The 12,749-nt window shown below is 50.2% G+C and overlaps 7 protein-coding genes across 7 annotated transcripts; 4 read left to right on the forward strand and 3 right to left on the reverse strand.

The window, feature by feature from the left end:
- Positions 1–219: 219 nt before the first annotated feature.
- APUU_30266S (ferric reductase family protein) lies at positions 220–2,834 on the forward strand (the record flags this gene model as incomplete). Its single annotated transcript, XM_041701339.1, has 7 exons — positions 220–645; positions 696–736; positions 789–1,130; positions 1,184–1,413; positions 1,460–1,512; positions 1,560–1,681; positions 1,730–2,834. 7 exons carry the CDS (start codon positions 220–222, stop codon positions 2,832–2,834), a joined length of 2,319 nt encoding a protein of 772 aa, XP_041554235.1.
- A 147-nt stretch (positions 2,835–2,981) lies between these two features.
- Positions 2,982–3,955, reverse strand: APUU_30267A (nucleoside-diphosphate-sugar epimerase family protein; the record flags this gene model as incomplete). Its single annotated transcript, XM_041701341.1, has 2 exons — positions 2,982–3,632; positions 3,704–3,955. 2 exons carry the CDS (start codon positions 3,953–3,955, stop codon positions 2,982–2,984), a joined length of 903 nt encoding a protein of 300 aa, XP_041554236.1.
- Positions 3,956–4,179: 224 nt separating this feature from the next.
- On the reverse strand, positions 4,180–6,041 carry APUU_30268A (uncharacterized protein; the record flags this gene model as incomplete). The annotated part of the gene is made up of 2 exons (XM_041701342.1): positions 4,180–5,586; positions 5,652–6,041. The coding sequence occupies 2 exons, from the start codon at positions 6,039–6,041 to the stop codon at positions 4,180–4,182; spliced, it is 1,797 nt and encodes a 598-aa protein (XP_041554237.1).
- Positions 6,042–6,286: 245 nt separating this feature from the next.
- APUU_30269A (sodium:calcium antiporter) lies at positions 6,287–7,404 on the reverse strand (the record flags this gene model as incomplete). Its single annotated transcript, XM_041701343.1, has 2 exons — positions 6,287–7,186; positions 7,237–7,404. The coding sequence occupies 2 exons, from the start codon at positions 7,402–7,404 to the stop codon at positions 6,287–6,289; spliced, it is 1,068 nt and encodes a 355-aa protein (XP_041554238.1).
- Positions 7,405–7,965: 561 nt separating this feature from the next.
- On the forward strand, positions 7,966–8,500 carry APUU_30270S (uncharacterized protein; the record flags this gene model as incomplete). The annotated part of the gene is made up of 2 exons (XM_041701344.1): positions 7,966–8,224; positions 8,286–8,500. 2 exons carry the CDS (start codon positions 7,966–7,968, stop codon positions 8,498–8,500), a joined length of 474 nt encoding a protein of 157 aa, XP_041554239.1.
- Positions 8,501–9,044: 544 nt separating this feature from the next.
- APUU_30271S (uncharacterized protein) lies at positions 9,045–10,549 on the forward strand (the record flags this gene model as incomplete). The annotated part of the gene is made up of 4 exons (XM_041701345.1): positions 9,045–9,269; positions 9,325–9,387; positions 9,437–10,078; positions 10,130–10,549. The coding sequence occupies 4 exons, from the start codon at positions 9,045–9,047 to the stop codon at positions 10,547–10,549; spliced, it is 1,350 nt and encodes a 449-aa protein (XP_041554240.1).
- A 605-nt stretch (positions 10,550–11,154) lies between these two features.
- On the forward strand, positions 11,155–12,596 carry APUU_30272S (cation diffusion facilitator family transporter; the record flags this gene model as incomplete). The annotated part of the gene is made up of 8 exons (XM_041701346.1): positions 11,155–11,236; positions 11,295–11,344; positions 11,392–11,436; positions 11,489–11,636; positions 11,692–11,772; positions 11,830–12,102; positions 12,160–12,239; positions 12,315–12,596. The coding sequence occupies 8 exons, from the start codon at positions 11,155–11,157 to the stop codon at positions 12,594–12,596; spliced, it is 1,041 nt and encodes a 346-aa protein (XP_041554241.1).
- Between the last annotated feature and the right edge of the window lie 153 nt (positions 12,597–12,749).

The following is a 12,749-nucleotide window of genomic DNA, read 5'->3' on the forward strand; positions in this document are numbered from 1 at the left end:
AAAGACTATCCACTCACCACGAGCTGAACTGCTATCCAGGCGGCCAAACGCCGACAATGGCCCGGATCTGCATTTCAGCTTTCCTGACTCTGTTAATGTTAATATACGGCGTCCGAAGCTCCGTGTGTGGAACATCATACTAAATCCCTACATTGCCCAGGGCAGGGCGTCTTTTCTCGAAGAGACATTTCACCACATCCAGTTCCTTGCATTGCAACAATGCTGCTTCCTTCGTTTGCCCTTGTCGCGCTCCTCTTAGGGGCTGCGAGAGCAGAGACCCCAAAAGCTCAACTCTGCCTTGCCGGTGCTGCGGCGTCGCTGGACTATGTTCTGTTTTCAACGGACTCTGTTGATATGCTCACGAACCAGTGCTCAAGCAAGTTGAAGATTACATCGCTCTATGCCACCGCCCACAAGTACTGCACGGAAGACGATATAGCTGCATACTATGAAGCGAAGAATGAGGAGTGTCGGCAGGTCTACGGCATCTCCCTCATGCCATACTCCGATGTTGCCAAATCCTTTACAAAGGAATACATCCAGGGGTTGAAGGTTATTCATAACATGGCAGAGGGGGCGGCGGGTCTATTGGACAAGCCAGCACTGCTTTCTGAGGAATTCTTCACCCAGGGCTACAAAACTCTTGTACGTTGCTCATCGTATCATGTCCAAGGAAACTTGGCTGACTTTACTAGGAAAGCTGGGACATCGCGACAGCAGCTCATGACTTCCACTCGTCAGTACCATCTCTCTTCACCGGTTCCTTCGTCTGACTGAATACTACCTAGGTTCATGCCGTATGTCTTTTGGGCGGCGATTGTCTTCTTCGGCATACTCCACCGCATATTCAACGCCTTGCTCCTGAGCCAGAAATACGAAGTCGACCAAGACGTTGAAGGAGAGCAGAAAACCTCTCTCAGCCTTCCAGTTAGAATCACCAGAGACGTCCATCGATGGATCAACACCCACTTCGTGCTTCCATCTGAATTCGGCTCTGGCCGCCGCAGGCTTGGGTGGGTGTGGCATCGCCAGATCTCAACTCGGATACAAACAATTGTGGTGCTGCTTTACTGCATACTGATTATTCTACTTTGCGCCACGGAGTATTATACATACTACGAGAGTCTCTAGTACGTCCAACAATATGACAGCCTATACACTGGCAAGGCGGCTAACTGAGCAGCTTCGACACAAAACCGCACCAGATCCAGCGCCACGTCGCAGACAGAATGGGAATCATGGCAATTGGTAGTCTGCCTATCCTGTGGGCTTTTTCTGGACGAAACAATGTTATCCTCTGGGCTACGGGATGGAGGTTTGGAACGTTGAATCTCTACCATCGCACCATTGCTCGCGTTACCATGGTCCTGGCTATTATCCACGCTTCGGCGTATACCAGGTATTATGTGGAGCGTGAGTATCCTCGTATCCAATTGTCGGCTAGCACTAACTTGCCCAGTTCAATTCTACAAGATCACCCTTGTTGAATACTGGTTCCGGTGCGGTATCCTTGTGAGTCCAACCCATTCTTGATGAAGTGCTATCAACTAACAAACAAGGCCCTTACAACTATATCTGTCATGGTCGGTCTGTCCTCCTCTATAGTACGTCAGAAGATCTACGACTTCTGGCTACTCTTGCACATTCTACTCGCCGTCGTCGTAGTGGTAGCTCTCTACTAGTAAGTACCCAATCATTACCTGACCAAAATGTTACTGACAAGCTGCAGCCACACCAGCATCCTCGAAGGAAAATACAACCCCTTCATCTGGTCCATAGTCGCCATCTGGGGCTTCGAGCGAACCATCCGCCTCCTCCGCCTCGCATACTGCAACCTGCCCTTCACCCCCAACGCCGGGAAACGGCACTCAACCAAATCTACGGCCGTATACCTCAAGGACGCAAACGTCGTCAAGGTTGATGTCTTCCCTGGCTCTGGCTCTCTCAAGCCTAAACCAGGACAGCACTACTACCTGTACGAACCGCTCCGGTGGAAGGGGTACGAGAACCACGCGTTTAGTCTGGCGAGCTGGTCCGATGGCAACACAGTTACACCAGATCTAGCCCAGTCACCACCATCCGAAAAGACTCAAATGGACACGAATCTCTCATCCAATCTATCCACCGACTCCCCTGCTGCCTTCCAGCCAAAGAACCAAGCCATTGGTTACAACGGCAGCAAATTCACCTTCTACATCCGCCCCCTCTCCGGCTGGACACGCCGTCTAAAATCCCAATGCCTGAAATCCGATTCCTCATCTCCAATGGACCTAACCCTCCTGGTCGAAGGCCCCTATGGCAGCCCGTCCCCTCTCTACAGATTCGAACGTGTGCTGTTAATCGCCGGGGGATCTGGAATCACCGCTGCGATGCCGTATATCCGGGACCATTTCGCCCGTGCTTCGAAGGGGGATAAGGCTCTGCGAACGAGATCTGTTGATTTGATTTGGACTGCGAAGGAGGAGGCGTTTATAAATCGGATCTTTGCGTCGGAGCTTAAGGATTTCATTCAGGGCTCTGGGGGTTTCGCTGCTGAATGTTTTGTGACAGCAGGTCTAGCACAAAACGGACCGGAAGGTTCGAGTTCGGGTTCTAGCTCAAACACCGAGAATGAGGATAGATTGGTTAAGATTAACACCGGCCGTCCCGATATCCCGGCTTTGATCCGCCAGAATATCGAGAACACTGCCGCTGCGGATCCCCGTCCTGGGCGCACAGCGGTGTTTGTTTCTGGACCGGCGGCGTTGGCGGATTCGACTAGGGCTACTGTGCATAAGATTCTCAAGGAGACGAGCTATGATGTTGAGTACTTTGAGGAGGTTTTTGGGTGGTAAATAGTTGTCTGATGCTGGGCTGTTCTCAATCTTTTACGGATTTTGTTTAGTATGTATATCGATGAATGAAGTTATTCCTTATTTGTTGAACTCCCAACTCTCCAACATCCAAATTATATTACAAGCGCAATGACAATGGCAGAAGGGCTATTCCCTCCTAAACGCACTCTCTGTTTCCAGCCACAGACCGAAATCCTTCAAACCAGGATTCATCTTCCTCAACGCAGCAACATCAGCCCCGTAGCCCTCATCATGAAACCACTGGAACATCACGCCCAACTCCTTCACGGCCCTCATCATCAACCAAACGGGAAACCGGAATGTCGTCGGGACACCCCTTCCCACTTTCTGCTTGAACGTCGTCGCCATTTGGTCATACGTCAACTCGTCCCCAGCCAACGACAAAGACCTCCCCCTGAACTCGCCAGGATTCACGAATGCCCTCGCAGCAAAGAATCCAATGTCACTCGTCGCAACAAGCTGCAGACTCTTCCCCTTCAACGCCATCAACCACGCAGTGGCAAATACCTTGCCAAAGAAATCCGCACTCAGGTTCTCCATAAACGCGGTTGGTCGCAGAATCGTCCACTCCATCCCGGCTGCTGCTGCTTTCTCGATCAGGTGTTTCTCAATCTCGTGCTTGTAGATGAAGTGCGGGATAGTCGTCGGGTTGTTGATAGACCTGTCGCCCCCGCGGTCGACCGAGCTGTAGACGAAGAACTTGACGCCCTGGGTAATAGATTCGTTCACTAGGGCGATGCCCTGCTGAAGCTCCTGGTCTGATCCAGGACGAGCGGCCTTTCAGCTAGTTAGCTTTTCCAGTTTTCCTTTTTTTTTTCGTTTTTTTTTTTTAATCACGGTATAAGTACCTGCACACTAAACACGCCCCAAATCGGGCTCGCCGTCTGCCGTTTCGCAGATGCAAATAGCGCTGCTGGGTTATCCAGGTTGCCCTCCACGATACGGATCTTGGGTGACGTCTGCGCCAGACTTTGCGCAGCAGCGGATTGCGCACTCCGTGTGACGGCGAGAATGTCAAAGGGGGCGTTTTGGGCCAGGAGGCTCTTTATCACGGAGCCTCCCTGTTTGCCTGTGGCGCCGGTTATGACGAGGGCGGACATGGTGGTGTTGAATTTGAATTAGTTTCTTTAGCTACAGGTGTACTTGTATTTATATCTACCGCAGGAATTTAAAATCCTGCTATTAGTTAGTTGGTGGTGTGTAATGTGGCGGCGTTCGGGGCTGATTTCAAGGCCGAGGCTGACAAATCTTGATATGGCGACCATTTAGTCAGTTAACTGTGAATAACCATGGAATCGTTTTAAGTCGAATGGAGATCCGCTTATTATAGAACCCTGAGCCAGTCCTCAGCCGAATAAGACAGTTCAGGCTCAACATCCACCCTCATGGCTGGTTCCGCCCCGCCGCTTCCATTCCTCACCATGCTAGCTCGCTCCATCAATCGCGACAGTGGTCTTCGCAGCATACTATTCGTCGGGTGACGCCCATTTAGCGACATGTTATAAAACTGCGTCACCACATCCCAGGCATGGTCTATCTCAGGCGAGGCAGGTCGCACGCAGAGTTCAGAGAGGGCAAAGGCGAGGACATGCTGGTGCTTATACGTGTTGCAGAGCCAGGCCCACTGCGCTGTTGGCTCGTTGCTTTGTAGCAGGCTGGCGAACTTTAGCGTTTCAACGGCCATGTAGAATATCTCATCCTTGTTCGTGTTCGTGTTGGTGTTGTCTCGCGAGGCCTGGAGACGGATAACAAGGCATGCCTTTGTTAGGGTGAGTCGTGTAATGACGGCGGTTATCCACTGTATTGGGATGTTTACATTTAATCTGTCGAGATACTGTTTCTCAAGACGGTCGGCTAGTGTTGATAGGAGATCTGCTCGGTCGTTTATATTTGGCGCCTGTCGATCGCTGCTAAAAGATGAACCGACCCAGTATAGGTTTGTCATCATTTCGCAATGGATGATGCACAGCGTGATATCAGTGAAGCCTAGGTTAGGAGGTGATGGTAGTTCATCCATATCTACTGTGAGCTCGTCGCTGTCAATGTTCACCGGGATCTGGGTATCAAACATGGCGGGCACGATCTGGGTTTCGGTCCCTTGGTCTTCGGAACAGAGCATGTCGAGAATGCAAAGGTGCCACCATAGACGGCGCCGCATTTCAGTATCAAAAGTGCTCAGTCCGAGACATTGGCCATCGCGATGTATCCCTTGCTTTTGCGCAACGCGGACTACAATCGCGGCTTCGGCCCATGCCACTCTGGAGTCACCATTGCAGCGCAAACATAGCAGGAACAAAACTGCGGCCTGCAGTATGCGGATATCTTGGCTGCTGATGAGGTTGTCCCTTGTCAATACCTGCTCCGTGGCGAGTCGGTATTCCTGAACACAGGAATCGTACGTCTGGCCGGTGATGGAGAGACAATCGTCGTCTGTTGCACTGACTACGGCTGCAAAGCAAATGGCTAGGATAAGAGCCCTGGGAGCCGGATCGGGAATGAGTTCAGGGTTTGTGCAGAACTCATTAATAAGGGCGTCAATGGAGGGCTTGTGTAGCATCGCTATCATGGGTGCAACATTTTCTTTGTAAATAGACCAGAACATTTTGATCCGTCCAGGCTGTAACAACTCCAACGATGCGAAGAGATAGCCATCATCACTATCAACAGTTGGGACAGACTCCATACTCTCTTCTTCCACCAGCGGGTCATAGGCGTCTCGCAGCTCACGTATCTACACCCTTAGCTGATCAATGCACGTACATAACATACCACCAGTGGCAGAAGCGACAGACAAACCTTATCTCCCAGAACAACAGACGCCTCATCACCAACATAGCGACCATTTCCGAATCGAGCACCTAGTCTATCCCAATGCCCAGGTTTCCCTTGTGCGTTGATGCTAAAATGTTCATGCCCCTGTTCGCTCCCAGCCTCTTCCCCATCCCCCCGGAGCCGCGCCACCTCATCCTCCAACTCCTTAAGCCGCGTCATAACAACAGAAATGGGGGGCCGCCTCAGTATCCGCGGACCTCTTTTGGCAGATCCGGGGTAGGAGCATTCATTTTCAACACTGGCTTGGACGCATCGTGCGCATGGGTGGGCCCGGTCGCACCGCACCTTTCGCTGGCTACAGCGGAGGCAGCTGCGTTTGGACACTGCCGCTTCTCCTGCGGGGTGAGAGTTCATGGTTTCCGCGGTGGGTACGGTACCATTTACTAGGGAGGAAGTTGGGCATGGTGTGTTGAAGTGAAGTGCAAGTTGATCAGACGAGCAGTCCTTTTTGGTGATTACCTAAGCTGGCCGGGGACGATTCAACCATGTTATGGTCTGGTATATATAGCATGCTCGTCTTGAAAAGATCTTTTGCGTCCGTGGGCATTATTTAGGTGGTATTTTACTGGCTACAACCATTTTGGGTATCGTCGACAGTATTATAACCTTTTTTTATACAGCGAGAACTCGAGGACCAAAAACACCAAGTACGCAGCAAGCAATACTAAACCAGAAATCCGACTTGGCGGTCTTAGAAATACAACCACAGCAAGAAAGAACGCCGACATCCAGACTGTTACCAGGTCAAAAAGAACAAATGCATCTGCCTGATCGACAGCCCCTCCGGAGGCAGCAACAATGCCGATGCACAGCGTTAGGAGGAATATGTTGCTGCCTGCAGTTGCTGCAACGACAATGCCTCCTTGTCCACGAAAACCACTGAGCACGGAAATGAACTTCTCTGGGAGGGTCGTGGCAAAGGCAATAATTGTCAAGCCGAATACGGTGCCTGACAGGTGGAGGGAATCAGCGATTGTGCCGGCACTGTGGGCAAGGATATATCCAGATAAAGATAGCGCAAATAGGCCGAAGAGAAGCTGGAATAGATGGTAGTAGAGTGGTCGTGATATGTTTCTGCCATCCTCTGGAGATGGCGAGTTGGGCGTCGATAGCAGCGGATCCTCCTCTGAGGGCATCTGATGGCTACGACTGGCGGGTACATCGTCTTCGCTGTCGCTGTCCGACATCTGAGGTGGCTCCGCTATGCCTCTATAAATGGCGTACCCGATGGAGATCAAGTACAGGGCAAATATGGCTATGAGGACTCCGCCTGTAGGCTGATTTAGCTGGTCAAAAAAGGCCAAACCCACAACCAATGTAGTGACAGCAAGAAGCAAAGCGGAGTACATCTTTGCAGTCCAGTCGAACTCCATTCGGCCTGGATGGCACAGAAGACCGAGGGAGAAGGCGCCGAGGATGTTGGAGATGGTGGAACCGATCACATTGCCCAGGGCAAGGGGTGCACGGTGTTGCAGGATTGCGGCAACCACAACAGCGAGCTTACAGATTTATCAGTATGCATCCGGAAAGGATAAACAGTGAGGACTACCTCTTCATATTCTGCTCCAGCCGTCAAAAGAGCAATGAGGGTCGGCGAGATGCCCACACGCTGCCCCACGACAACAGTGTGGTCCACGAATTTATCCGCACCATAGTCAAGGACAAAGATGCCGGCGATGAAGGTCGCGGTATTAAAGCAGAGGCTATCCCAGTCCATGATGCTGTTCTCGATGCAAAGGGAGAACTGAAGTTGCTGCCTGCTCTCCACAAGGTGGATTAAGTGACCTAATCGGCCGAGCCCTAGCAGTGTTTCTTATTGAATAATTGAGTATAAGTCTTTAGTTGACAGGCAGTTGTCTTCGAGTTGATCAAGAATATCCTACAAGGCCGCCGAGATTCCGCAGCAAGGCTTTCTGTTGGTTAAATTGGCCGAATTGACCCAGCCATTTCTTGTCCGTTCGCCGAATGACATTCTGACGGCGACTTTTGTTCGGCGAACTAACACGACAGCCATGCGGGGACGACGATCTTTTCTATACGAAGTATCGGGAGACGAACAAACCCTGGCTCTCCTTCCACCGGTCGAATGAAACAAGACTTCCCCAAGCTTTGGCGCATTATTTTTAGATTCCAGAGCGGGGACTGGAATTCTGGTGCCTTGGATGATCGCCAGGGTTTGGATATAAATTCCAGACTCCGAGGCACTCGGTCTCTACACCGTATAAATAAATTCAAAACTACTTATTGGGTTTGTTGCAGTTTAAGGATTGTTACTACAATGCGTTCATTCTTCCTCTTCTCTGCATTGGCTCTGGCAGCATCAGTTCTAGCCCAGGACATCGATTCCAACGATGTCCCATCCCAATGCACAGATGCCTGCGCCTCTGTTGTCAGTCTGACTGCCAGATGCGACAAATCTACCAATGACGACGATTCGGCTGAGAGAAAATGCGTCTGCGATGACCCTGATGCATCAAAGAGCGTCCCAAACTGCGCCGCCTGCCTCGACAGGTACAGCAAAGACGGCAAGGACAACGGTATGTTTCTTCATCGGAGAAGGTAAACTATAGATGCCCAGATTACGCTGATAATTTATAGATGCAAATGATATTGTCCGCAAATGCTCGTTTGCCTCCACCACGTATGACCCTACCATGACCTCCTCTGCCACTTCCACCAGCAGTCCTAGTTCTACTACCGGTGCGACTGCCGAGTCGTCGACACCACCCTCAGCAGGCCATTCAACTGGGCTGACATCTGGGCTTCTTGGAATGGGTATAGGCATTAGCCTTTTGGCTTCAGTTGGGCTTTAAGCGAGGTAGTCGGAGTGGACATCTAACCCTTGTTTAAACGAACGAAATGAATCGGCCATCACTCATATCAAAAGTGTAGCCTAGCACTGCTTGAATTTAATCTTATCTCGCTCTTCTCCTAGAAAATAAGTCCAGGTTGGGCGATAGTGATAGTGCATAGTGATAGTGGCATAGTGATAGTGGCATAGTGATAGTGGCATAGTGATATGGCTGTGTGGCCTTGTGGATACAAGCAGCTAGACGTTAACGGCCAGGTCGTGGTACATTAAGCCACCGGTAATAATATACTCCGTAGGCACCTATTTATACACCGTGAAGTATTGCAATCCGGATTTGTAACGTTACTATGATTAGTCGATGACGTCGCCTGATAAGGCAGCTCATTACCCAAAGCGGATATATGACGACTACAAGACACCCAACATCGCTGCACTTATACCAAAACATTTTGTCGGAGGAACTCACAAAACTCTTGAATTCTGTATACTTAATCAGTTCGTTTGTAAGAGCTCCAGTAAGGCCATTTCGGCCAACAACTAGCGCCATGACGTCCACCCTGTCATATTATATTCATCCATACGCGCAGCAGATTGCCCTCCATGCGCTCCAGCGGATTAACGGTGCGCGTCTCAAGTTTATTCTCCAATACAAAGAACCTCCAGAGGAGATCCAGGTTGGAGAGACCGGATCCGAGAAGTCCGACTCGGCTGTGGAGCTGCGCGTTCGAAGTCCCAATGTGTGGATGAGAATTTGTTCATGCTTCGATCTTGTAAGACATCGTATACTAGTAATATGCATCGTTTACATGCTTATGAGATGTCTAGGGCTTTGCAGAGGCCTATATGTTCCAAGAAGTCGACTGTGATGACCTCGGTCGAATATTTGACGTGCGCACCCATACCCATGATTCTATCCAGATAGTCTAACAGCATATAGATCTACATCAAGAACAAAAACCGTCTTGGATCAGGGAATCTGCTGCTCCAGCTTCTCCCTCGAGTTGCGTGGCTTCTCCAACCCACCAACAGCATCCAGGAAGCCCGGCAAAACATTTCCTCCCACTACGACACCTCCAACGAGCTCTTCAGCGCCTTCCTCTCACCAGATTTGAATTACTCCTGCGCACATTGGTCTGGCGATCCCGCGGAACCGCTCGAGTCCGCACAGGCCCGCAAAGTCCAGAACCTCCTATCAAAGGCGCAGCTTTCATCATCACACCACGTTCTAGACATCGGCTGCGGATGGGGCGATCTGGGCATCAAGGCGGCGCAGATCTATGGGTGTCGCGTAACGGGCCTAACCCTATCGGAGAGACAGAAGAGTCTCGCAGATCAGAGGATCAAGGCGGCCGGGCTGCAGGATCGCGTACGCATCCTGCTTTGTGACTACCGGAAAGCATCTGCGCCAGGTCCAGGTGCAGATTCAGATAACGGTGGGTTCTATGACCGCGTCATCTCGGTGGGAATGTTCGAGCACGTTGGGCCGGAATATCTGGATGAGTACTTCAAGACTATTTCCGAGCTCCTGCACCCCACCCATGGAGTGATGGTGATTGATGGGATTACCATGACAAACAAGGTTTGAGCCTCTGCGACTATTAAATAACAGATAAACTAACCACTGTTTTAGCTGCGCGAGACGAAATCCAAAGTCCCGACATTCATTGGCCGATACGTCTTCCCAGGCGGTTACCTGCCAACTATCCACATGCTCTTCGACTCGCTTCACCGGGGCTCAGAGGGGAGTCTGGAGGTTACCTCTGCCCTGAACATCGGACCCCATTACGGCAAGACGCTCCTGGCCTGGCAGGACAATTTCCTGCACAACTGGGGTAGGATCGAATCGGACTACCGGGCCGCACGCCCGGGGGTGTCGGATGCCGAAGTCGAGGCGTTTCGCCGGCAGTGGTTGTATTATTTTCGGTACTGCGAGGCGGCGTTTCGCACGAGGTTACTGGGGAATTACATCATTGTTGCAGCGAGGACGCCGGAGCAGATGGTTGAGGTGGATGTGGGTGCTGGTTCTGCAGATGGGATGTTTGAGAACTAACGATCGGCGATGGAATTAGCACTATTGACGAGATGGGAATGGGGTTAGTACTACTGACGAGATGGGAATTAGGGCACGCTGGAGTTCGTGCTGGGAGTTAATGTGTTGTATCTTGACCATTCGCGTTGGTGATTGATAATGCAGCGTGCTTTGAAATACAGGAATGCCATCTATATAACAATCTTTCTGTGAATTCATCAGTACAACACGGTATTATATATGGTATTGAACTTCATTGCAGTCAAGCCCAATGGCGAACGATAACCCTAATTCAAACGGATTGCGGTAGAATTGGACGCGACGTCTTACTTGAATAAGATTTCCAATCCTTGTCAGATGGACTTGCCACATTTAACCGCTGGAAGTTGATATACAGGGGCTATCCGATATTTAGCCACGCAATTAGAAGTCAAATCTGCACTTTGATCGTGCATGAGAAGGCCGGCTCCACCATAACTGAAACACCACATCCATCCTAATTGGGAATATGCCGATCTCGGGATCTTCCTTCAAACCATGAAGTATAGGGTTATATAAAGGAAAGTCCAAGTAGCATACTGTGTTTTTAGTGCTAATCAAATGTTTATCGAAATATCTGCGCTAAAATGGCATTCAAGATCTCTCGGATTCAACGCCTCAGCGCGGTGACGGGCATATCCATGACGTTTTTCATCGCCGAGATATCTGGTATACTACTGTACCACACCTCTGTGTTGAAGACCCCCATACTGATTATATGGTATAGTTGGCTTTTATACAGGTTCTCTCGCTCTCATTGCCGATGCCTTTCATTATGTATGCCGTTGACGCTCGGGCCATTTGCTGAACTGACATGTATCCAGCTCAGCGATGTCGTCGGGTTCCTGGTTGCGCTGGTCGCCGCCATTGTAACTTTCCACCGTTCAAGATAAGGATTAGTTCTAAACTGACATGCTCCAGGTCGAAGAAAAGCACACCCCGCCGCCGTCTTTCACATTTGGCTGGCAGCGCTCCCAACTACTCGGCGCATTCTTCAATGGAGTTCTGTTGTTTTCACTTGGAATTAGCACCTTTCTGCAGTCAATTGAGCGGTTCATTAAGTTGGAGAGTACGAAGCCCTGCTTTTAATGTAAATTTTCATACTGACTGAAATCCAACCGCAGTTGTTGAAGATCCCAGACTTGTCATGATCATTGGTTGTGTAGGCTTTGGCCTGAATATCATCAGTGTTGTATTCCTGCATGGTGAGTCTTTCAAACCCTTATCTAAACTGTAATAAGTGATAATAATGTCTTTGTCAGAGCACGACCACGGAGTCCAACACGATAACTATCCCTGCGATGAGAACTCAGACATCGAAGAAGCCGTCATCCCCCACAAACAAGCCAAGCCAAAGTTCGACCTCGCTCTAATGGCAGTCCTTGTCCATGTCATGGGCGACTGCGGAAACAATCTGGGGATCATCATTGCCGGCCTCATCATCTGGCAGACTGATTACAGTGGGCGTTACTATGCAGATCCCGCGGTTGGAATGGCCATTGCGGTGATGATCTTCCTCTCGTCTCTTCCTTTCAGTTAGTCATGGACGCTATCCCTTTGCTACCAGCTTTCAAACAGCTGATATATGAAAGTCAAACGGGGTGGTCTTATCCTGCTCCAGAGTGCTCCGGATGGCGTTGAACCGGAGAATGTGAAGCGTGACTTGTTGCAGGTATGTATGCGCGCTTTTGCTGAGATATCTACTTGTATTTATTGCCTGTGTATCTAACAGAAGCATCCAATACAGATACCGGGTATTACCGCTGTGGACGAGCTCCGCATATGGCAACTGAACCAGGAGAAGTCCATTGCCTCGGCGCATCTCGTCCTCAATAATGACGGCGAGGCAGACTTCCACCGGCTTGTGAAGACTGCGAATGAGTGTTTCTATGGATACGGTATTCATCATATTACACTGCAGCCGGTAACAGTGGATGTGAACTACGAAGCTGTCAGCGTCGCTTCAGTGGACAGTGGCAAGCATGGAAGAAATGGAAATGCCACAGGTGAAAAGTATTTAAAGGTGTAACCCCACCACTATGTTGTACGAAGCGTCCGGGCTTGCCAAGCAGCAAACGGCAGCATAAGGGGCTGGTTATTTTGGATTTATTGCGGCGTTCAAGAAGGCTGGGAGGTAGCAAATTGTGGAAGATTGGGAGGTTTCATGTTTATAGACCAGTCT

The sequence above is a fragment of the Aspergillus puulaauensis genome, chromosome 3, assembly GCF_016861865.1.
Source record: "Aspergillus puulaauensis MK2 DNA, chromosome 3, nearly complete sequence".
NCBI lineage: Eukaryota > Fungi > Ascomycota > Eurotiomycetes > Eurotiales > Aspergillaceae > Aspergillus > Aspergillus puulaauensis.